Source organism: Corvus moneduloides, chromosome 3 (genome assembly GCF_009650955.1).
Source record: "Corvus moneduloides isolate bCorMon1 chromosome 3, bCorMon1.pri, whole genome shotgun sequence".
Classification (NCBI taxonomy): Eukaryota; Metazoa; Chordata; class Aves; order Passeriformes; family Corvidae; genus Corvus; species Corvus moneduloides.
Window position 1 is genome coordinate 7391200 of NC_045478.1, and position 26239 is coordinate 7417438.

At 40.1% G+C, this 26239-nt stretch overlaps 1 protein-coding gene across 1 annotated transcript in view; it reads right to left on the reverse strand.

Annotated features, from left to right (window-relative positions):
- The window catches only part of MFSD2B (major facilitator superfamily domain containing 2B), a 41697-nt gene that overhangs the window by 8208 nt on the left and 7250 nt on the right, over window positions 1-26239 (reverse strand). Inside the window, exons 3-11 of the mRNA XM_032104045.1 lie at window positions 23760-23884; window positions 20622-20745; window positions 19381-19459; window positions 15174-15343; window positions 10956-11046; window positions 10740-10861; window positions 8288-8371; window positions 6890-6970; window positions 1502-1611 (exon numbers count right to left, since the gene is read on the reverse strand). Of these exons, the coding sequence (XP_031959936.1) occupies window positions 1502-1611; window positions 6890-6970; window positions 8288-8371; window positions 10740-10861; window positions 10956-11046; window positions 15174-15343; window positions 19381-19459; window positions 20622-20745; window positions 23760-23884 (986 nt within the window). The remainder of the gene's footprint in view (window positions 1-1501; window positions 1612-6889; window positions 6971-8287; window positions 8372-10739; window positions 10862-10955; window positions 11047-15173; window positions 15344-19380; window positions 19460-20621; window positions 20746-23759; window positions 23885-26239) is intronic.

Here is a 26239-nt window from a genome sequence, read left to right on the forward strand (position 1 = left end):
AATTTCTTTTCAAAGTCCAAACTTAATGAAATAGAGCACAGCCCTCCTCCATTTTTAAGCTGATTGATGTAGTCATGCACATGAAAGAATCCAGTTCAAAAGGTTCTACTGCTGGAAAGGAGGGCAAAAAGAAGAAAAGCGTGGCCACATATTAAAATGTAGAAAACCACAGAAAAGCCATCAAACACTTGAGAGGTGACAGAATTTCCTGGTCTGCCTGTCATTCCAATCAGAAGTTGTGATGTTAAAAAAAGAGCAACAAAAAACCCCACGTTTCTTAATATTTCAAGGGACTCTGAATCTCTGAATAGTTGCACTCTGAAATAACTCTTTTGACAAGGTAAAAACATTTTCAGAGACCAAATGAAACCTATTCTCTCTCTACTTCAAAGAGACTGAATTTGGTAATGGGGAATTAGAATGGAAGCTGCTCAAATGTCAATTGCGAATTGACTTTTTATTTCCAATATATATAATCATTTACAGTTGGAAAAAAAGGGCTTCTCAGCCTCTGTGCAGAAAAGCTTATGTAGTTTGACAACTTATTTCAAACTATGTATGCCATGATCTGTTGGAGTTTTCAGGGCATTCTACAAACAGATTATGAAAAACAGTGCCTTCAGCAATGGTCTTGCTTTCTGGTTAATGTGACCTCAATAATAATTATTTAATCTGAAGAGGAAATGTCCTGCCATGCTTATCTTTGAGTAGTTTTTCTGCACTTATTTTCAGTCCTCAAGTGCAAAGAACCTTAATTCTTGGTTTCTTTTAATAACCTAACAATAACCTCGTGTTATCTGATCTGTAACAGAGGACTGCTCAAGCAGGGATACACAGAATCATGGAATGGTGTGACTTTCCATTTGAAGGGACTTTCAAAGATCATCTTATTCCAACCCCCCTGCCATGGGCAGGGAGACCTTCCACTAGACCAGGTTGCTCCAAGCCCCATCAAACCTGACCTTGAACACTTCCAGGGATGGGATATCCACAGCTTCTCTGGGCAACCTGTGCCAGGGCCTCACCATCCTCACAGTAAAGAAATTCTTTCTAAATCATAATTTAAATCTATCATCTTTCAGTTTAAAGCCATTTCCCCCATTGTATAACAACGTGCCCTTATAAAAAGTAAGGTTAGACATAGTTTCCCTTGTGTGTCCTCTGCTACATTCTTAATTGCTCATCATTAACTGATTTGCCTAACTTCATAATTCCTGAAGCAATGTTATCACACATTCTGTAGTTACTTAGATTATTGATTAATTTACATACTCTTATGTACAAAGAGCAACTACAGTTACAGTAGATGTAATCTGTTAACAACAGGGCAACCAAGCTCACATCATTGCAAATAGCATCCACTATAAAACCAAAAAAAGATTCTTGGAAGATGTGACTCTTGCCATATTCTTCCTCTTTCAGAGGCAAATTCCATGGAGTAGTACATACATTTAACGCAAAAATACATTAATTCCCCACCTCAAATGTAAAATTCTCCTACCATGGCAACAGAAGAGATGCTGCAATGCTCAGACCAGAGATGAAGGCCACGAAGTAAGCCAGGATCAGGTTTGGAATGGTCACTAACATGACTGCAAAAGGAATCATCCACTGAAGAAGAAAAGCATTATATCTGAGTTTCAGCATGCACTGCTCAACGCTATACAGATTGTTCCCTTCCAAATACAAAACTATGTTACAGAACAGTTCACACACAACAATGTCTCATACTTCAGTATTTTGGTGAAATAGCATTTCCAAAGAGCCCTGAGTCAGTCTGTACTTAACTATCCAGAATAATTGGAGAAACGTAGGACAAGTGGTAGTAGTGTTGTCTCTGTCAGCAGTATTAGGGCTACAACTGAACAAGTAAATTAAGCAGACCCAAGAGCCTATTTACCAGTCTTGAAGCCAACACACAGACCCTGGCCACATTCATACTCCTAAACATTCATGGTCTCCAGAAGACCTACGGCCATATAAATACTTTTTGTAAAGAGCCCTGAAGTGGTTGATTCCCAAACTGTGCCCAGGTAGAATAACAGAATGGTTTGGTTAGGATGGGACCTTTAAAGATCATCTCGTTCCAACCCCGCTGCCATGGGCAGGGACACCTTCCACTAGACCAGCTTGCTCCAAGCCCCATCCAAGTGTTCAAGCCCTGGCCTTGAACACTTCCAGGGATGGGGCATCCACAGCTTCTCTGGGAAACCTCTGCCAGAGCCTCACCACCCTCACAGCAAAAAATTTCTTCCCAGAATCTAATCTAAACCTACCCTCTGTCAGGTTAAAGCCATTCCCCTTTGTCCTATCACTCCATGCCCCTGTAGGAAGTCCCTCTCCAGCTCTCTTGTGGCCCATTTAGGCACTGGAAGGGCCTCTAAGGTCTCCCCAGAGCCTTCTCTTCTCCAGGCTGAACAAACCTAGCTCTCTCAGCCTGTCTTCATAGGAGAGGTGCTCCAACCCTCTGATCATTTTTGTGGTCCTCCTTTGGACTCACTCCAGCAGGTCCACATCCTTCTGAGGTTGTAGGTCCCAGAGCTGGATGCAGCATGGCAGGAGGGTGCTCACAAAAGTAGAGCAGAGGGGCAGAATCACCTTCCTCAGCTGCTGCCCACGCTGCTTTTGAAGCGTTTAGTTTTGCAGGCTGCAAGTGCACATTGCTGTGTCATCTTGAGTGTCTTGTCAACCAACACCCCCGTTTCTTTCCCCTCAAGGCTGCTCTCAATCCATTCTCCACCCATCTTGTATTTGTGCTTGGGATTGCCCTGATCCAGGTGCAGGATCTTGCACTTGACCTTGATGAACTCCATGAGGTTCCCACAGTCCCACCTCCCAAGCCTGTGCAGGTCCCTCAGGATGGCCTCCCTTCCCTCCAGCGTGTCACCTGCAGCACACAGCTCAGTGTCACCAGCAAACCTGCTGAGGGTGCCTCAGTCCACTGTCCATGTCACTGACAAAGATGTTAAAGAGAGCCAGTCCCAATACAGACCCCTGGAAATGACACTCCTCGCTGGTCTCCACTTGGACATTGAACCATTGACTACAACTCTTGGGGCGCCACCATCCAGCCAATTCCTTATCCACTGAGTGGTCCATCCACCAAATCCATGCCTCTCCAGCTTACAGACAAGGATGTCATGCAGGACAGTATCAAATGCTTTGCACAAATCCCGGTAGACACTGTCAGTTGCTCTTCCTTTATCCATGAGCACTGATAATTCTTGGGAGACTGCTAATCAGCTTGGGCAAAGATTTTTCTGCCAGTTGAGTAACAGAGATGACCAAATGTCAATTTCTATTTTAGGCCAGTGGAACTATTTAATTTACTATTAGAGACGATGCCTAAAAACATCCTCACACTGCATTTCAAGGGGAGTAGCAGGGCTTCAGTGGTCATTTTAAACTGTAAATATACCATTTCACAGATCACCTTCAGTCTTGTATGAGGAAGAATTTGCTTTCATTTCCAATGACTCCTTTAAAGCCATATACATACTCAGCAATAACTAAACCCAAAATTCAGGGTGTTTTACTCCACTCTACACAGCCGGATCCACTCAAGACATTGCATGCCAAGTCACAGAGGTTACCCTCAAAACCAAATTAATTTGGGATGCTTGGGATTTGTGTTCTGGCAGTAGTCATAGTCACTAGATTTCTTCAACTTCAACTTGAAGCAATGGGCTTACAGGATTGAAAATCCACTACTTTAAATGCTGATTGAATGCCTACTGCCCAGCTGTCCTATACCCATCATATGCTCCATCTCCCACGCCTGTGAACAGGCACAGCAGCACATGTAGAATCCTGAACCAGGGGCTTATCTACAGGGCTTTTTAATGATGGGGGATTAGTTTAACATTAAGTGTTTCAATCCTCTACATGTGCAGGTTGGGAGCTGAGGGTATGAGAAGAGCTTTCACAGAGAGTGATTCCCCTAAGCACTGCTATTTACAGTTCTGTATGATAAGTGATTCTGGGAGTCCTGGAGCCTAATCCATTATGTTTATGTTTTAAATGCATTTCCCATCTAAAGCATTTGCTCCCAAGTTAAGGAGGCAGAAAATAACCTTTCCTGACTGCAAGTTCCCAGCGCAGGCAGATAATCCTTGCATTAGCCCAGTGTTGTGGCAAAATCGTTATTTCACCACAAGAGAGCACTCCAGCAATACAAGATTTTATGTTGTCTATAAGCAATTTTATGACTGCCTTATGCTCCCACATGGGGCACCCACTCAGAAACCAAAGCACTTAAACAAAATTCTAGATCAATAATAATAATCATTGTAACTGTAATTTCCTAGAGAAAGAGAAGCAGGGCCAGCAGGACTGAGGTTACAATGCCCTAAAGTCTTGCTCGTGCAGCGGCATCGCAGTCGTGGGGGCAGTGCTCCCACTGCAATAAGCAGCTAATGCAGCTCCTTCTTTCTTACTTGTAAAGCAAATACTCTGTTATTGGCATCTGCTCCCTCATCACAGGGCTGCTGCCCTCTGAGTTATAAACAATATCCTACAGTTATCCCATGCCTTCCATCCGTTCCCTGGCAGCACTGTGGAAGGTGACCCTGCTGGGATGCTGAAGGTGGTACTGATCTGTGCAGCAGCACATTATGAAGGGCAAATCAGGAAAAGGTGCAGGGAGGATGTGAGTGGAAACAGGATGGGAGAGTGGAAACAGGATGGGAAAGTGGAAACAGGGCTGCAGAGCCCGGATTCATCCAAAGGCATCTCTCCATGCTGCACAGTGCTCATAGATGGCAAGTAAACAATTGCATATCTGTGAAGAGGTGTTTTTATTTTTACTAAATCCTCCAAAACCCACAGCCAGAAGGTATTATTGGCTAGGATGGAAGCTGGAGTTGTGGGAGAGAGCCGTCTTCTGCTTTTAGACACCTTGCCAAAACTATGAACCAAGAAGACACCACACTTCTAAAAATTTCTCATGACAACTTCACCTCCAGTCACCATCTGAGACTTATTGAATGTAAGTTCAATGCTTGCTCCATGAGGGCAGAGCAGACACCTAAATGAACACAGCATGTGGAAGCTGAAGGAAATAAATAGAAGAGAATAATTTCTAGCCTGTGCACCCACCTGGTTGTGGGAAGAATGCTATCAAGGATCCTACTTGGGAGCAGGATAATTCCTGATAATTCCAAAAAGTCTTTAGATATTTAATCAGTAGTTAGACTTGTTGGCCACGGCTTGTGGAGGAATGGGTAAAAAAGGAGAAATATCAGTGGAAGAAAGCCAAGATTCTTGTTGCTTATCTACCAGCTTCTAACCTCTTTCAGGGTTCTCTTCAACATTAGAATCACCTTAACAGGAAAAATTAGTCTGGAGCACTGTGACTATTTCTTTCAGGAAACTGAATTTCCAATCACATGTTCACCCTGAAAACTGAGTGAGGTTTTAGAGAAGAAAAATTTGTTTTCTCCCCTGTCTCCTTCCCTTCCAGTAGACCATTCCCCAATGACAAACTCAGAAGCCTTAAATGATGTGCTTTTATTTCATACTGGGAGAGAACAGGTTAGTTGTACAGATCACACAAGGTGGTAGTACAGGAAGCTCCTGTGATGCATTGTCAGACACTAAATCCATCACTGAGCACACACTGAGTCCCCTGAGAAATGTCTACAAGGTGAAAGAGAGAGGTGGCTTTTTTTCAATCCATCCCCCACTTAGACCATAACAGTCAAGCAACTCAACTGTAAAATTAAGTTAAACCATGTTTACAGAGGTGCTGACAGGCTTTCCAGTCATGTAAAACTAAATTTGTAGAGCCAAGTTGGTTGAAGAAAGCATTTTTTGTAGCCAAGTAGACAGAGGAGGAGATTTCCTAAGGAGGAAATCTGCATTCTCAGGTCTAGTCAATGGGCCAATAGTGCTTTTGGCAATTCTCTTTGCTCAAGTGGTAAAAAGAAATAAGGATGGGGCTTGGATTCCAGATGCCTACTTCAAAAAACATAACAATTCAGCATATTTGGAACTTGGGTCTTAAAGTTACTTCTGATTCTCTGGAAGTCATTCCAACACAGCTTTTAATTTCAAAAATTATACCTGTTCAACGCTATTCAACAACTGTCACCAGACCTAAATTTTTCAGCTTTGTTCAGATTTTGACATATAGCTTTGGGCTGGCTTTTTCAAATCCTCCTGCTTTGTTGTGCACAAGGCAATTTTTCTTTCCTCTTTCATAAGTAATTGAAGGTAAACAGGGGGAAAATGGTGAGGAACCAGCCTATACAATAACTCACCGAGGATGATGACAGAAAATTGCTGCTGTCTGCACTAAGTAAGGGACTTAAAATAATCCATCAGTGACAAGGGCAGGCTCACTGAGCTGGCTTTGCAGAGTTGTGTCACAGTTAAACTAGGCTTCTTTTCTCAGGTAGGTCACCTTTTCGTTACTTCACTAATAACTGTCCCCCCCTATTCAGAGGGATGGGAGTGCTCCTAGAGGAGGACGTGTAACAGAGTTTTGTTTCCTTGCCTGGGACTGAATTACCAATGCAAACACCTCAGCACCATATAACAAGGACAAAACAAGCCTTGTACAACAGATAACTTGTCAACGTGAGGCAACTCAGATCTGAATTTATAAAACTTCACTAAGACTCAGTTCTGAGAGCAGTCAAATGAGGAGAGCTTCTGCAGATTCTTAAATAAACTGGGACCTCCCTATGGCATCAATTCATTTCTCAAAAGTTTCCCTTGGAAACTTGGAATCTGTCTGAAATTTGGTATAATGATTTAAAACAAACTCGGAAACGGAGCAAATTCACATAGATTGAGCTTATAAGCACTTGAAAGAGCTCCTGAGTGGCTCCAGTTGTCAAATGAAATGAGCACAAGCAGAATTCTTTTTCTCAGAGCATTTGCTTACCGAAATCCCACATGCTGCACACTTCTTGCCAAATCTCTGCAGAAACTTCTGCCAGAAGGGAACGCTCACAGCTGCTGATACCTACAAGGGACAAAAACCGATATCTGTACTGTGCTTACTGCCACTGTCTTCTTCAGCTCTAGAGTTCACAGGCATCTTTTTGTCTAGTACATAAAGGCCTGAAAGGAAGGTGAACATGAAGATTACTGGTTTTCCTCATCCTTTGAGTGACTTTTTAAAATTCATTGTTAAGCTATACATGAGAGGGTTTTCCACAGTCAAATATCAGAAGACAGTGTCTTAAAATTTCCTTTCCTAATGCGAGCCACAGCAGTCAAAGCTGTGCTCAGTCATTGAGGTTCAGACATACTGCAAATAGTCACACTTTGTGCTAATGCCTTTTGCCACATTGCCTGAACCTGACAGATGATGAGTGAATTTAGCTCTACCCCATGGTACAGGAAGAAAGATGAAGTGCAGGATAAACTTATCCTAAGATATACTTAGAGTTAGCATTCCATACTATGTATCCCTTATTAGGAACAATCTGTAAGAGAAATAGTTGCTTGCAGTAAACATTGCTGTTTCAGATACTGAAATACTCACCCATAGCAGCAACAACCACATGCAACATAGTACCAATGCACTGAAGTACTGCCACTAATGGCAGCCTTACACTATACCTTTATTTAAATGTCATCTAATTGTTACAGTTATATTTCAGTCTTTGCTTACTTTAACTCTACTGTCTCTTGTCTCTGTTCTTGGTGACCATCACTTGCAGAGCCTTAAGATAACCAACACTCCTCTTTTGCAGACCCTTAAGATAACCAACACCTTGGTTTTAATGTTTTTGGAAAAGATATGTCTTATAATTTGGGAAAGGATAAGTATCACCTAAGCAAGCAGAATTCTATCTCTGTATGTCAAGAAAAAAGGTTCTGTACAAGGGTCTTTTTATCATGCTGCCAATTGCTCTAGAGAGGAATCTTCATATTTCTGGATATTTTAAATATTTATCCTTGCAAGCTGCCTAGCCCAGAAGAGTCGTGTGTATGAATATGCAAATTAAAGTTGTTTAATTTTCAGCACATAAGATTGGGGAAAGGGAAAAAGCTGGTAAAATTCCAGACCTCCTTTCTAGAAGCAGCTTTTTTCCTTTATAGGAGCAGAAAATTGCTTACAGGTAAAAACAACCAGGAATGAATTAAAAGTTCCAAACCACTATATTTTTAGAAGTACAGCAGGGAACACCAACTTTATTTCAAACAGACAATGCAAAAGAGAGTGTAGCTTCCTAACAGCTCTGCTGAGACACAAAACACTTCTTGTCTTCTGTTACTTTGTGCCAAAGCCCAGTGAGAACCAGGTAACATTTGGGAGAGAAGTACAACTCACCAAGATGGTCACCACCAAATACTGGAAATGATTGCGGAGGCCAGCAGCGTGAGTGCAGAACAGGACAAAGTTGCCCTGCTCCAGCTGTTGAAGACATTTGGTGACCACCAAAAGAGAAAGGAAAATTTAAAAAAAAAGACAAAAATGACATCACATGACATATTAGTTAAATACAGTCGGTGACTGATGTGTTAAATGTAGGATTTGGGAGTCTCATTCATCCCTTGTTTGCAACAATTTAAAGAAGCAGTAACTGTCCCGTTATCACTGGAATAACGTGCCAGTAATGCTGGGGTAAACAAGAGGTAAACCACACCTAACAGAGCATAAAACTGACCAAAACAGTAATGGCCCTATGAAAGGATTCTGTCTCGAGGCATTATTCTCTATGTCCCATGTGCCTTTTGTTGTCACAGCTACAGACTACTGCAAGAAACCGCCCTCTCTTTTCCGCAGCAAGGCCATGAATCTTTCTCTAGAAGCTCTGACTCTGAAACAAGTAACTTTTCAGCTGCAGTAACACTCCTGCCAACTTTCTGTGGTAAAGCAGCTGGTTTTGTATGCAGCCTCAGATATGGAGTGTAGCTTTGGGTCAGGTATCTCCCTACGTCTGAATCCTCATCAGATGGAAGGACCTAACTGCAGTGTGTTATATGACAGGTGAAGCCAGTGCCACCACCGTGCTTCTGCAGAACTCAGGGGACTCTGAACACCTGAATGTGATGGAGGGCCAGCTCCAGCAATTCTGCAGAAGTGGAGTGACAGAGGAGAATTTAATACTCATGCCACAGCAGCATGATCAATTCTTGCTCCTTTGTGTGCTTGTAGCTTACAGGTGGCCAATCATATGTATACAAATTAGGATATTCAAAGAGTTGTATCCCATTTGTATTATCACAAAAGCCTTCCCTAGTTTGTGTCCCTGTTTATGCTGCCTTAATTTTAGACATAGGATATCATATTCTGGAATTATGCCAATGCATCTTTACCTTCCCATTCCTTTACTGATCCATTCTCTAAAGTCCACAATATCAGTGTCCCTCCCTCAAATAACAGCAGCAAGGGTTGCTCATGCTGGCTGAGCTGGAGTAACATATCTTCCAGCTTCTGCCTCCCTTCACGCCTTCCCTTCAGTCTGCACAAATAGCAAAACAAAGAGATATGAACTGACAGAAAATCTTTTCCTCTCTGGGTGTTGTCAGCAAGTAGTTGGCTGCCAGCAACCAGATGTGCTCTCTATCCCTGCTGACTGAGTGGATGCTGGAAGGATGTGGACAATAAGGGACCTTTCATCTTTCATCTTCTCCCTGTCCCTGCAGCTGGTCACAGTACCTCCAGCTCCCAGATATGAGTAGAAATAACTTCTGCTATTGTTTCTCACCTTTCAGTATTCCAGCAAGGACTAACAGATGCTGTGCCCAAATCCAGGCCAACAAAAAAGTTCAGTGCTTCTTTGGCAAACAAACTTTTAAGCAGCCCTTCTAAGGAACTTAGTAATTCACCAGGACTTCTGGTGAGCACAGACTGCTCTCTTACATGTCATACTCCTGCCTTCTGTCCTGATATTCATTTGATCAATGGTTCACGTGACTAAGAGTCTCTTGGCAAAAATGTGACAATTATTTGCTTTTCAAAATAAAGTAAACTTCAACTGATATGTACAAGTTCACATCAAAATAACATATTCACTGAGTTGAACAAAGCTAAAAAATCAAGCTTAAAAAGCCTCCTGGACCTATGGGGAGTGAGGGTTCCTTACTGAGTGGCTTTTCTACAGCTCCTCTCTGGGAGGATGCACCACATCTTTTCATGAGAGCCACATCCAATTGCAGGTCCTCATTTCAAAATGGGCTCTACCTAACTCTGACACAGGAGAGACCTCCTGCCTTTGAATGTCTTCTTACTCTGACCTAATGCCTTCCATCACAAAAGATTCCACAAGACCTAGTTCAGCCACTATCTGAGGGCAGCCACCTATGCAAAGGAAAGGGGCAGTGGTTTAAAGCAGGGCACACACAGAGAGGAACAGACAGAAGAGAAAAGGCATTTTCTAAGCAATTGAAACCACAGGAAACTGTGGATGGATAACACAGAATGACCCAGTTTGGGTCACTAGGACTAGTTCTTCACCTTTTATGAAAAAAAAAAAAAAAGGAAAAGAAAAGGAAAGGAAAAAAAAAGAAAAGAAAAGAAAAGGAGAAAAAAAAAAAGAAAAGGAAAAAAAAAAGTCTTTAAATGGTCATGACTTTGGCTTTGCTTCTCCTTTTTAAGAACCATCTCCAGCCACACAGGACCCCAAAAGAGGACTCTGGTTCCCTACTGATTTACAGGGGAAGGCAACACCCCCTAGATCACCCCTCCAGTCACCAGCCAAAGGTTATTTGCATTTCAGACTCCCCCGTGCTGAGAGTGGAATGAGGCCAACACACAGACTGAGAGGGTCTGAAGTTACCTGAACCGCTGTTGAGATGAGAAGAAATGAAGCTGTAAGCTTCACATATGGACCATGCTTCATGGTGAGTGCAAGCCCCTTACAAAAAGGAATTGCTCTGTCTGAGTTTAAGGCATAAGGATCTAAGAGAAGCAAAATACATAAAATAAAAATCTTTTCAATAAAGGAATGTGAAATAACTATTATTAAATCAAGGCATATTTAAATGAAACTTACCATCCCTTTCCTTTACTCCAAGAAAAAGAATGACAATTCCAAGAAGATATACACCTGCTATGACCCCTGCTGCAATCATGTAAACTTTTGCCTTTCAAAAGGAAAAAAAGACATTTGAAATTGTGACAGGAGAATGACATGTCATTATGAAAATTTCAGTCCCTTCTTGGTAAGGCACCTGCAAATGAAGAAATGCCCATCTGCATACAGCCAACTGCCTGTCTGCTGCCTCTCTGAAAAATGTTCACTTCTGCAGTTTGTTTATAAACCACACCTGTCTTAGGATAAATTCAGGGCATATAAGTATCTATTTCTTGAAGAAAAAAAAAAAAAAAAAAAAGAGGCTGTGAACAAAAGGGTTACTGTCTTGGCAACCTGAATGTTTTAAAAATTTGCTTATATTGAGACTAACTACAGACACACACAGTCACCTAATCAAAACCATGCATAATCCACAGAGGGATTCTAATTTTCAGTAAGTCCAGTTGATCTGGCTACACAGACTGCAGTCTGGAACTTCATGGTGGATGGGAGAGTCCTCAGTACTGATGTAAACATAGTTACTACAGTTTTTGCATTTATACATGATGATAATAATGAATTTTAGAAATCATACTTACATGCCAATGTTTTGAGTATATGGTAGCTTGCATGCTGGTTTTCCCAGTTATTTAGGGAAATATTCAAGCAAATTCAGAAATCTTTGCTTCCTTTTATCCAGGGGAGCAAAGCCTCCAAGGATACTTCCCACACCACAAGGTCTCATTTATTATTTCTGACTACACTGACTTTGGATTAAAGCTTTAAAAAATATTTTGCTTTAGTATGATGTAAAAATTTACTTTAGAGTGTGTTATCAAAGATAAAGTAAGTGCTGGTTAAAAGCTTTATGACACAGTGATTATTTGATAGGAAAACTGAATTCCAAATTACTGGTTATATATTGTAGATGAAATTATTATAATTCTAAGAAGAAGGTGGTAAAAAATGCAATCACAAGAATGTACTTCCAAATATAAAGACACTTAGTAGAGGTGCAAACATATTCAGATGAACCATGTAAGAATAGAAGATTTTCAAGAAAACAGCTTTTGTTAGGATGTTTACATTTCAGAAAATAACATGGTGAAATAAAGGAATGTTCTTTATATGGGATAAAGGTGAGGGATTTTTTTATATCAGAGATATAAATTAAGTCACAGAGTACTTTCACACTGCTGGTCATGGCCTGCACAGAATACAGAGAGCAGTAGTGGAGATGCCTGAATTCACTTAAACAAGGCAATTTCAGCCTCAAATGCAGCCTAGCCAGAAGAGAACGGTCTGAAAAAAAAGGATAGTAGCAGGACTCCTTTGTGAATTTTATATTTTATTTTTACGTATTTGTTAATTTGCTGGAAGCATCTGAATTAAATATTGTATTTCATAGGCCATCATTAAATGTAATTTGAGCTTACACTATCAAGGATACTCATGGAAGGCCAAATAAGGTTCTCCAACCCTGAACAAAACTTGTTAGCCCATCTACAACTCTATCAGTACCCATGCTTGGTTTCCAGTAATAAAGATACATTCCTAAGCTTATAGTAACAACTCCAGGAGAGCTTAAAAATAACCATTTCTTCCATTTCCTTTTTTTCAATAATGAGCAAAATAATATCAGTTGTTCACTAAGTGGTTTTTAAAACTAGATGTGCTCTTGAGCAGAGAAGAAATAGTCCTTGTAACAAAAAGGGTCAGGGCCATACTTCTGAAGGGCACTAACAGAAAGTCAAGATTCGCCCTCTTCTAAATATTTCCTGATGGAGTTTCTTCAAGTTCATATAATCTAGTCCTGCCTCAACTTGTAACTTAGTGCCCATCAGTCATACAACCAAAATTCAAGATCCAACATCTCCTGTTTACTGTGCAATTAATTAGGTGCATATTCTGCTGTGTGTGGTGTGAACAAGGGACAGGTTTCCAGTCACACTGCAACTTCTTCAGATCTGAAAAATGTTTGTGTCTAAAAGCTTTCCCATAGTTTCCCAGTTTTAGTATCTAGTTTAATGAAAGATAATGCCTCTGCCTACAAACTCTGGCTACTTTATGCTATGGATCTTTACTAGTTTTAAAAAATAAAAAATGACTTGACATTCAACTCATTGTGAAGTTTCTTTCTCGATCTCCCTCCTACCTCAAAAAGGACAGGAAAGCACAGGTGATTAGACAGAAAGGAAATAAATCAAGATTGTGTCATTTTTTATGTGAAAGCCATTTCAGAGATTTCAAAATAGCAATTGGGGGTTTTAGTCTGAAGCAGATTCAGACAGGGAATCTGCTGTGCAATGAAATTCAGCTTGCTCCATGACTTGTCAAGCTACTCATCTTGACAATTCACAGAGGTATAATAAACACAATAGTGTTTTACATCAAACTATTGTCCCAGAAGCTAAAAAGGAAGACAGGATGATGTTCTGTGTCTTGTTAAAACACACACTACAAGTTACCAAACAAGCATCTTCCAAAACACATTAATCAGCCATAAAATGGTATGGCCACTTAGAGAAGCAGCCCAGGTGTCCTCAGACAGTTGCCCAGATCAGCTCTGTGAGAAGCCTGTGCCAGAAAAAGTAAGGAACAGAGAAAGAGAATAGCGTCTGGGAATGGGGCAAGGCCAGGACTATTCCCTTTCCTGGACCACCAGTGTTGATGCCAGAGTATGCAAATTCAAAACATAGATAAAAACATGCCTTTAGCTTGTGATTTTACTGCTGCTGAAGCATGATAATAGGAGCTACTCAAACACATTAGGAGAGCACAAATATGTACTTCCTCATTTGCAACAAGCATTTGAGATTAGATTCAGGTCAAGGAATCTTTTTCATAGGGTATTTTATATATTGGTTGGTACTTGCACTGACAGAGCAACAGATGAAAGCATAAAAAGAAAGGATGAATCTAGCAGTTGGTAAAATGGAACCAACAATCTGCTGATTACACAAGGTAAAACCCACTCCACAAGGTAATTGTTTGATTCAGGGCCTGTTTCTAGACCACTGGAAACAATTGAAGACTATCAAATTGTGCTAACTGAGGTTTGGATCGGGTTTTAGGTTTTCCTCCCAGATATAAAACCTTCTTTGTTTCTCAAAAAAATATAGAAGTCAAGTACGAGGAGATTAATTATTTGTGAAAAATTACAGGAAAAGTCTGCCATGGCAAATTAAATAAACAAGCATGGATCCCTAGGTTCATTCCACATGTGAACCATTGAGATCTGCCCCCACTAATTGCCTGTTACCAAACATTTACTTATAACAGCGCTTTGTACCTTCACAAAAGTACAGATTCCAAATAGGACTTACAGTTTCATTCACAAAATTGCCATTTACCTGTACAGGACATCTCCAGTGGTAACTCCTTTGGAAAGCAGTGTTGCTGAACTGAAAGATCCTACTATAGCCAACATTTTTTCATAGAATCATAGAATGGTTTGGGTTGGGTGGGACTTTGAAAGATCATCTTGTTCCAACCCCCTGCCATGAGTGGGGACACCTTCCACCAGACCAGGTTGCTCTGAGCCCCATCCAACCTGGCCTTGAACATTTCCAGGGATGGGGCATCCAACAGCTTCTCTAGGCAACCTTGTCACTCTCATTGTAAAAAAAATCTTCCTGGTATCTAATCTAAATGTACCCTCTTTCAGTTTAAAACCATTCCCCCTTGTCCTGTCACTACAAGCCTTGGTTAAAAGTTTCTCCCATCTTTCTTAAAAGCCCCCTTTTTGTACTGAAAGGCTGCAGTAAGTTCTCCCTGGAGCCTTCTCTCCTCCAGGCTGAACAAATCTCAGCCTGTATTTACAGAAGTGCTCCAACGTTCTGACAATTTTTGTGACCCTCCTCTGGCTCTTTAGCTTTTCTTTCTAAGCTTCTATAAACTGTAAATCAGCCCCTAGTGAAAACAAAGGATGGCCATGTCCCTCCCAGCTACTTTATAGGTTTGGCACCCCCTGCAAAGCTTCTCAGAGAAATTATGCTGTCACACTGAGGAGGGGTTGCAAAGACAGCAAAGATGGGAAGCACTGTTTGCAACAGGGTCACCGCCTCAGCTCCAACATCACTGATTTCAAGGAAGTCGCATTTGTGCTCATCCAGATGGATATGATATGGTATTAGAGGAACATCCCCACCCTTCTCTGTATTTTATACATTTCAATGTGTTCCCATAGACACTTACTTGATGAGACAGGGGATCTGAGGGGTCTGGAATGCTGGGAGCGTCATGCCAGGAGTCAGTGGTGTTTAGTGAGGGATTCACAGTGCAGTGGGGAGAGACATGAGCACTGGCCACAATCTGCCCCTGAAGTGCAGCTCCAATCAAGGTCCCAAGAACTTCCATGGTCATTCCTAAAAAACGGAAGCACAAATGTGCACTGAGGATGAGAATCTTGCTCATTTGTCTCACTGAAGAGAAATGTCATCAAACAATTTCCTTTTACAGGAATCAGTAATGCAAAGAACAGCAGAACTGGAAGATCAGTAATAGAACAGTTTCAAGGAAAAAGAGTTTTGTCATTTGTTTTTCTGATCAGCTTTGAGAAGAAGCATCCACACAAGCTGCATGAGATGCTGAATGCTGAGATTAAGAGCCACAAGGGGATAACGTGGAGATCTTTCATCTTGAGGACCAGAGTGGAACTACTTTTTAAATGCCATTTTCTCCAAAGCAGGACTTGGAGTCATGACATCAGACTATTCATCTCAAACTTGACAGTAACTTGTGAAACACTTATCTAATCAGACCTCTGAGTCCTCCAACTGAAAAATAAAGTGATACCTCAGGTTTATGGAAATAGTACAGCTACAAAACTCTTGGAAACAGCAGGTGCTGTTCTTAATTGCCTAACGCCAGAGTCAGGCAGAACTATCTACCTCTACCTCAGAGAATGATCCAGATCACTAACTCTCACCAGAAAAAAAAAAGATCATCTAAAAAAATAACCAAAGCCTCCACTTAGGAAAGCAAAAATCTAACCACGGGCATCATCTCATGAAATTGATCAACAAACTGACCACATCTTGCAGCTCTGTTGAGGCGAATGGTGAGAAATTTGGGTTCTAGACCCTCCTCACCCTGAGGGATTTCGAGCCTACCATGCCCGTTTCCCTGCAATATGACCATACCCAGCATCCCCATGGGCAGGAGGTACTGAATTCCTGTCCTAGTTCCAGAGACTCTCTTTACACATTTTGCATAAAGATATATAGGGCTGACTGCATGAACAGATTAACGACAGGGGCAAAGTCTCCCCATTTATGAGGGAATGGACTTCTCATTGACCCAAGATTCAGGCTTTTTTTCTATTTTTGCTCTTTCAGTGGCTCCCAGAGTCCCATGTTCCTTTCTCAGAAGCACCACAGGGGATTCTGAAGGGATGCTTCCAGAGCAGGTTGTGTCCTGGTGGCTATCATACTCCCCTCAGGAAGTGACAGGCATTTCAAAAGCTCCTAGGCTCATGTTTATTCAAGTCTCCTGATCTATAACAGCCTTCCTAGATGACCTCAGACACGTGGCTGTTTGTGTGCTCCTGTAAAGGAATAAAAATTCTTCACCATCTAAAGGGACGGCAACGCACACAGACTGCGAGGGGCTCAGACAGTGCAGAAATGCAGGGTGTGTGTGGCTATGCAAGATCCAGTAAGGAAAAGGGAAGAGAGGCTCCCTAGGAGACTTGGACCTTTTAAACTATTGCTACTCTCTTCACAAACTGCAAATGCTTTTGAGTGGAAAATTTGAGGTGCCATGTAATATTAATTTAAACCAATGGGAAGTAAAAAAAGCTCCTTGCCCAAACTTCACATCCAATCTTACCAGCAGCGTTGCAATTCAGTCCATACACACAAAAATCCTGGCAGATGGTGGAAATCTGTCTTGGGGTGACCTTATGATGTGTATCCCATATCGCTGCTTATGCCCAGAAATTAATTCCTGTGCCTTTCTATGCCTCTAAACAGAGGATATATTTCTAAATTTGGCCAAACCGGAACAAAATCTAACCCAAATCTGGTCTGAAGTGTTTGGACGCAAACTGGTCTCAGTTGGGCGTTGCAGAGCTTCCAAACTCAGTGCAAAGGCAACCCACTAAAATCACCCTTTCATTTAAAACACCACCTACACATTTATAATCTTTGTCTAGGGCTCTACATCTTATCAAGCCCTTGTATAGAATAAAACTCAGAAGCATCATTAGAGGCACCAGAAATGCAGCCAGCATGAAACTTTATTTTCTAAGTAGTAGCAAGAGCTGAGAAGCAGGTATCCTTCAAAGTTCTTGTGTGCTCAGAATTTATGATGTACTACTTTCCACATCAGCCAAGAAAGCTGATCTGCCAGCTGATTGTACCTTGAAGTAGGTTATATTTTGGCCAGAATGTAAGTAGGATTTATGTTAAAGCAACTTGGGAATCCAGTATTTCTACCTTGCATTCATGATAACAGCAGAATAAAATTTATAATAAGTAGTTCTTCTTGTCTCCAGCAGAGGGTAATGGATCCTCTGATCCCAACCTTATTTTTAAGAGCACACTTCATATTGCACAGTTGTTTTTCTTTAACAGTTGAAGAAATGCCTGAACAACTGACTGCATCCAAGGCAGTTTATCAACAAGAAGAATCCTCTATGAAGCCCAAAGAGAGGCAAAAGTGTTTAAGTAAAACACTTGCCAAAAAAGAAAAAGATAAAAAACCAAGGTTCTCACATAATCATAACCATTACAAGAAAACTTTGCTCCAAACAAATATTATATCAACATACACAAAAATACCAACACTTGAAAAGTCAAAACTATGGTTCATTCCACCACCTTTATTTGGTTTAGGAGAGCAGCTGTACACTCAGAAGTTAAACCCTTTCTGAACAATAAAATTACACTATATATTTGTGACACCTCTCAGCCACGGAGTTCAACAGCTTTTATGAGCACAAGTTTCACGTGCCTGTGAAGCCTTGCATGGGACTAGCAGATCAGAAAGCACATTCATTTGGATCACAGCCTCTGAAGACATAAAACCAGACAACAGAAAACACTAGGTACAGGGATTTATTTAGAATTTAGGCCAGATGACTCAGAATACAGTCAGTGCCAAAGAATATAACACAACTGGAATCTCCTGCTGTTTAGTCCTGTCCTGTGACTGCCAGCCTAGACTTTTTCTTAAAGGTAGTTGATGATAATGCAAATTACAACTGTTCCATGTGTCTGAACAGGGATTGGGTTGCTCAGGGGATATCGTATCTAGAATTTTTGACGTTACATTTTTATCTTTCTGTCTATTTCGCTGTGCCTCTGTGGGTTTCAACATAATCAAGTATGCTGAGGGTTAGAAGGACTAATGGAAGAGAAAAGGGATCTTGCCAGGAAGAGAAAACAGATGCAACAAAAAAACCTACAAGTTATTCTAAAGCAACACTGAAGGACAAGTTAAGACATAGAAAAGTCTTTCATGTAATATTTGACTTCTTTCTCTTTACCTTGCTTAATGCAGCTACACAGGAAAGAAGGCAAGAAAACAGAGTTGAAGAGAGCAGGAGGGGAGCAATTTGTTCTTGCATTCAATTTATGATCTATACAGGAAATCTCGAAAATATTTTCACTGCACTTTCTTTGGTCTGACTGATTTGCTTCAAAGGAAAAAAGTTTGTCTGGTTTTTGTTGTTGAAGAGCCAGAGATATGGTCGGGAAAGCCTCATTCTTTTAACTAATACAGTCAGAGTGCTAGTTATATTACAACAAGATCTGCCCTTAAACTACCTGGTGTATGTCAGAATTAATTAAAAAAACACAGATGAAATGAAAAAAGAGATTTCAGTTGGTGTGAACATGCACACAAAATTACTCTCCTTTTTGGTGAGGTTAATTGTCTTGGTTCTATGAATTCTCAATTTTTTTTCAGAGAAAACAAGTTTGGGATTTGAATATAACATGAAACACATAAATCTAAGGAAATATGAACTAAAGAAAAGAAGGCAACAAAACAACAAACCCAAAATAAAACCAAAACAACAAACTCCTCACAATGACTTTCATACCTACTTTAATTGAATGTTTCTTGCTTTTCCCCCTACAAATCACCTTTAAATGAAATCATTATTCCTTGCCCTTGCTTGGTTAAGAGTGATTTTTATTGTTTCCTCTGGCTAGCAATAAACCAAAAAGAGTTTTATAGCTAATCAGACAATTTGAGACAATGAAATATTAATGTCTCCTATCTAGATAGAAAAATGCAATTCCTTTGAAGACAAATTAATTTTCATCACATATTAAAACATTCTTATAAAAGTTCAGTTTAGGGACACAAATCATGAGGAACTTCCTATAGATTAAGAATGATTTTCAGTAAAACTCAGTCCTAATCCCCAAGAGAGAGCCCAGATCACACTCACGATATGCTGTTGCAGAATCTCTGTCCTTCTGGTCTGTGCTGAGAAACATGGTGAGGGCAGAGTATGGTACTTGGAATAACTATGGAAAGAAAAAAGATGACTTAGGAAATGTCAGGGTAAAACTTCTGTATTCCTTTGATATCCAAGAAAATGGTTTAATGGGACCTCAGAATTAATTTAGAACATTCATTTAGAACATTTAGTACCCTCAACCAATTTTTTAGCACAAAGACCTGCTTCTGTCTGGTTTGTAAAGGATATAAAAGGAAATCAGTATTTTTCAGAAGACAAATAATAAAATATGAAGAGGGTTTACCTTAATGTTGGGCTCCTTCAGTTTCCTTGGGAAAACATCCTTCACAGATAGACTCTAAAGAATTTGGCTTTCTTTGCACTAGGACACCATCATGTTCCTAGCTTGAGCTAACTAACAGGAAGCAAAGCCATAAAGAAGAAATATAGTTTTCCACTTTATTCAAGCCAGAAGACTACACATATACCCAAAATATTTCAAATATTTGTCTAATTATGTAAATCCAGGAGATAATAGTGAAAACTACTTTGTCTTCAGCACCATTTTGCCACACACTCCTTAACTTAAGAATAAATTAAGAGCACTGCAGGGGAACTGGGACATAAACCTGCTAGAACAATCAAGTTCTCTGTGGTGTTCCCACCACCCCAGAGATCTGTAGCCAAACTAAGTCTTACAATGTTTGTACAATATGGATTTCTGTTCACCTCCATCAAACATGGCAAGTGTGTACATTTTCAAAACTCCGCCATGGAAAATCTGTGCTTCTCTTTCAAAAGAAAGAGGGAAGAAGTTGTTTAAAACCATAATGGACGTCTTCTGGACCATCTTTCTACCAGGGGGAAAAAGGACCTAGAGAAATATTGATGCTTAACACAGGAATACAGAATTCCTAATCTGCTCCTGAGAACAGAAGTTATGAGAAGTTGGATGTCTAACTGGAATTAGGAATCTAAACTTCTATACAAGAATGAGTTGAGGGCACTGGTGGTAACCCAGATGAATTAGCAGTTCATTTGCCAGAGAAAGCATTGGCAGAAACCATCAACCAGCAGGAAGTTTGATAAAAGAACATCTGCCTGTCCCTTAAACTCACTAGAAATTGAAGTAAAATGTGAAAACAAGTTTACTGAATAGGAATGCTTTAATATAGACAGACAACAAGCGAGTTACTGCTGAGAACATCATGAACCTGTAGTCTACTTACTGTGGTCAGTGCTTGGAAAAGGCAGTGGAAAGTCAGGTACCAAGCAACTCTTCCTGATACAAATGGAGGCAGGTACCACATAAAAAAATAGGACACTATCGTGAAGGGTGTACATGCCAGCACCCTGGAAAGAAGATTAACACACATCAGGAATCTTAACATAATGATAGCAAAGCACATTAAGTTTTCCTGCTAATAATCAATATAATACAATTTATTTTATGTGCAGTTTTTCTAACTGAAGTAATGTCATGCTTTTAAATATCAAAAGTTAGTGTGCATTAAATACACAGATTAATATAAAATACATTAATACTAATATAAAATACATAAATACACATGTCAATACTTCCATAAAGTAGAAAAAAACCAACAAATCTGAAAGAAAAGAGCTGCACTTAAATTAATATCCCTCTCAGAAGAGACAAATTTCCTTGCACATGCACTGCAACAGCACACCTACATTGCCATTCCTTGGCACATGTCTCAGATTACATATTTATTAGACAGAACCACTGAAAACTAAGGTCTGTCATTATGTCTCTGCATACTCTAGCAACTTTTACATGAGCTTACTTATTACTGAGATTCCCTCTTCTAATTTTAGCACCTTTGGTTTTCCCCTGAATTTAGTCTCTTCACTGCTACTTCAAGCAAGCACAAATATGTTGATAAACTTAAAAATACTGAAAAAAGGATAAGAGACAATGGAAACCTCCTACACTCTGTATCTAATTGGGTATATGATCATTTCCTCCTTTTAACTCCTAATCACTTCAAACACAAAAGGATCATCTTCTGGAGAAAAAGGTGGCTTTAAAAAAAAAAAAAACCACAGAAACTTATATTCCAGACATTGCCATTAACCAGCAATTAATTACATTATTCTAAAACCTATTTCAGGCAAATAGCACTTGTCAAACTTCATGACACAGAATTAGTCAGATGTTATTATTTCCTAAAAATCTGAGCTGCAGCAGCATCAGGGCTATCCTGTATTCTTGTAAATCAGGCATCAAACAATGTATTTAGATGACCAAGATCCTAACAAAAAATTTCCAAACACATAAAAGAGAAAACAGATTAATCCCTTCACAACAGCACTACTGACATTGGGGGTCAGCTGATTATTTTGCAATCGTGAACTGAAAACCTGGAATACAAAAGAGTAATGTGGGTAAATAGTTTAGTAAAACAATGGCTTTCCCACACTGCTCTTTGGGATGGACAGCATCACTGGGACCTGAACATTTACCAGGAAAGTGTCAGGTTCTGGTATTCTCTGTCCCTCTGGTCCCCAGCCCACAGTTCACCCACAGCAATGGAAAGCATAAACAAGGGTAAAATCCTAACACATCTCAGGGAATTTACCTTCCTCTCCAAAAGCCTGAGCTCTTCCAGATGGTTCCAGGCAGAGTCACCACACTAAGTATCTTCAGTCACTTCTTCGTGCAACTTTTTATCAAAAACCCTCTTAGCACTGTTGTCCCCTTTCCCATATTTTCCTTTCCTCTCCAATGCCAGGGAGTTTTCAAAGCCTTGCTGGAGTTGCTGAATATTTGATTGTCTGCTATCATCTCTTTTGACAAAATGTTCAACCAGTATTTCAAGTCAATGTCTGCTTCTGCCTTTTAAAGCCATTAAATAAGTGATTGATGACTTTGTATTATATTGAGGACAGTATTAAGTGACAGTTAAACATTCACCTCTCTTACGAATGTTCCTGCTTTGCTGGCAAGCTTTTCTGACTGAAAAAATTCCATTGCTTCACTCTAGATTATTAAGAAGTCAGAAAAATTTCAAACTACTGAAGTATTTTTAAGCTAAGGGAAGCCCCATTTTTTGCTTTGTATAAAAATGGCCTGAGTCTCAAAGTCTAGGAATAAAACTCCCATGAAAATACTAGCATTACCAAAAAACCCCAGATAAAATCGTTTGTAAAGCAAGCAGCTGTTTGATGAAAGGCGGGGTTAGATAAGCACTTTTCCTTTAAGAAGTGCAAGATGTGCTGGAGCTGGTTTACAGTGAAAAGGGCTGATAAGTTCATGCTTGTGCTTGGACAGGAGTAATTCTAACAGCAATTTAACACTAACAACAAACACATGCACTTGCTGTATTTTCAGAGAACTTAAAAAAAAAAAAGCATCAGAACACTTCTAATGGCATTTGTATAAAAATTTCATTACATTCTTTTTGAATAGCTTTCTTATTTGGTTAATTCAGTGGTCATTAAAAACCACAGCATTTACCTGGCCTCCAACCAAATCCTGAAAAGAAAAACAGCAGCAAGCTCCTCTTTTCCAATGAGACTTGACAAAAAGCTTAAGTTCAACCTGAAGGCCCTGTTCCTACTGGGCAAAGAGCATCTGATCTCAGCCTTTTTCCAATATGTACTTGCCTTCTCTCTTTTGTCAGATATAAGCTGCCCATGGACAAGTTTCTGCAGTTGTAAAAATGCACAGCAGCAAGAGAGCCACCAGCTAAAAACTGGGGGTTTTGCCGTGAAATTCCAACTTCTTTGCTTAGGACACAACATTTACTCTTAGATTTTTGTTGTAAATCAAGTTTGTGGGTTATATAAATTCAAAATTTCCAGTTAATTCAAAATATCTTACAGTGCTTCCTTATAATGTATGAGATAAAGTGATGAAAGACTCCCTATTTCACAAAGTAGTCAATCTCCCCATGACTTCCAAAATACTAAAAAGCCAAATGAACACATGCCTTGTGGCACAGATGACCTTGAGTTCCTTTAGCATGGCCCGATCTTTTCCAAGTGAAGGCACTCTAGGACATAAGTAGAAATAAGTTCCAACTTTGTGGAAGACTGAAGTCCAACTAAAGAAATCTAGACAGAGATGAAAATTCAACCACAGATTTAAGAAAAGTTTTAGATCTCAGCTCCCAGTTTTGTTAAAAATATGGTCTCTTGGCTTTATTTGTTTGTGTCTCCAGTGTTAGAAAATCTCTTCTGTGTTTTCATGCGTGAATAAGTTAAAGATGACATGACAATTTTTTGGTTTTATTTGATATATGTGGAATGAATACAACCCTTGACTACTTCAGTGAGGTGGCTGTATGATCACAACACTCAATATTCACATATACATGTAAATACATGTACACATTTATGCTTACCAAGGCATGAGCCGGCCAATTTTTGTCCATCTACTTTTGCTAATAAAAAATCCAGCAACAGGATCAGTAACTGCACCTGAGGCTTTGCCAATGAACAGCACCAAAGAGGCATGAAATGGAGTAATCTGAAAGTACAGACAGAATACAATAAACAAGATCCATTGTTTCACAATACAATGAAACAGCATAAAGCAACTTTCCAGAAAAAAACACCTCAGTGTTTTAAAGAATAATGATAGCTCGTTTACAAAACACATCTGCTGCTGTCATAGAAATTCCTATTGGTTACCCATAGCAAACAAATGAGACACTGAGAGAGGTGCTGTGAATTAAGGGATTAGAGGGGAAAAATGCAAGGAAGGGAAGATCCTGAATGTGTTTAGGATGAGGAAAATGGATCAGATAGTCAAACAGCATAGTCCTTGTTTTAGTCATACAATCTGACAGAGTCCCTCTGTAATTAGCCACTTGTTTTTTCCCCCCACATCTCCATCTCCTCAGATCTTTATCTTGACCTGATCTAGAAAATGGTGGAGGGGGTTGTTTACACGCACTAATGCTTTTTTTCCTCTCCTGAGATTAGCAACAAGGCTGCCAACTGGTGGCATGTGGCTGAGGAAGAGGTTGTTGCACAACAGACTTTATCCACTCGAGACTGAGCGGTGACAACTGAATTGCATAAGGCACATCTGTTCAAATCAAAGTTGCCAGCACGTGTCCATCACATCTCACTTGAAAAATGTTCATGGATTACGAAAGAATAAAATGGCCAAGAAGAAAAACCTCTGAAATTAACCCAGGAGGACCTATATAGAAATACAGTTTATCCCAGGCAAGGCAGTTATTTCTTCACATATATCTGTGCAGAGCTTGGGAATTCCCATCACACGATAGTTAAAAAAGGTGAGTTCTCTTCCAAGTGCTCTATTCATGTCATTGCAACAACAGTCCTGAAAAAAAAGCAGTCATTGAAACCTATACAAATATGAATGTTCCTCACACCAGTTGTTGAGAGAAGCTGCTGAAACAGCTTATGTGGCTTAAACAGCAAGAGCAGACAAGATCTCTTCCTCTCTGTGCTTCATCACACCAGTGCTACCATGCTGGACAATGCAGCTGATACAACACCAAGCAGGTGTTGAGCAGGTATCCCCTGGTTTCCTGCACAGGATATTGTCTCCCAGGCAGCATCACCAGGCTTCCAACTGGTGCAGGTCCCCTGCCTGCAGGATTTGCTGTAGGTGTTCTCTCAGAGGTGAAAGAAGGAAGCAGTGACCTCTAAATGTCCTGGATGAACAGGACAAAAGGCAGGTGCCACGGACTTCTGTCATCACCCCTGTTACATTTTAGCCCAAATCAGGTGAAATTGCAGTGGCAGCCAATCTTCCTGTCACCACCAGCTCATCACCTTTGCTGGCTCGTGTCCTCCCACAGACAGGGTGGCAAGTAGCCCACCAGCCTTGAGGCAGACTCGCCGTGGGGGCTGCACCAGGACAGCCCACAGGTTACTACTGCTCCTCAAGAGACAGGGCAGGCAAAATAAGCACAAAATAGCAGTCAGAAAGATAGAGGGGTTGAAATACTGCAGTTGTGAGGGACACAAGAACACAAAACTACAAATTAGGTGAGTTCCACATTGGTGTTTTGTTCAAATAACTCGAAGAGACAGAAAGGAAGTGGATATGAGATACACAGAGATGGAAAAAGCTTTGAGGAAAAAGCAAAATCTCTTTCATGTTAGGAGTGGAGTCTGCATAATCACCCTGTCTTCATCATTGGTATGAGCTTATACATCCCTTGGCTGCATTTTCCTGTCTCCTAAACCTAGACAGTGTCTGTCAGCACCAATGCCAGAAACTTTCCAGCATTAATAAAATACAAGACAAAATATGCTAAATTCACCCATCTCAAAAGGAATAAAAACCAGGATCCTTTTATTGAGAGGTTATTACAGAGAATTTTGGTGTTTTCTAGCAATTTGACTCAAGGATCCTGTGTGGTTTGGAGTTACATTTATGTCTGTCGTCTATACAGGTAATTTAGGTGGAACAAGGAATTCAAATTGAGAAACTGTAAGTTACAGAAAATTAATAAAAATATAATTTTCTTAGGATCCAGATTATGTATGAAAGATTACACTTGGTGACTTCCACATTCTCTCAAGAAGCTAAAACAGTTCTGCCCTCTAAATGGGCAAGAAATAAATCCAGGTAGTGACTATAAAATTACATCCTCACCCCTGAAAACGTGTGGAAAAGAACATAGGATTTCAAAGCCATTTATCAGGCCTTGAAATAAATCCTGTCCCTGCACGACTACTTCAGAGAACAGACTAAACCATCAGGGAACAAATAATTAAGCCCCTTAATGAAAGTGTAAGTATATTACAAACATTTTGCAAAATTATTGGGTTTCAGTAGAAGCTTGGTAATAAAATTAATATTTTGATGTCACTAATTTAGGTAGTGCCCAAAGATGCA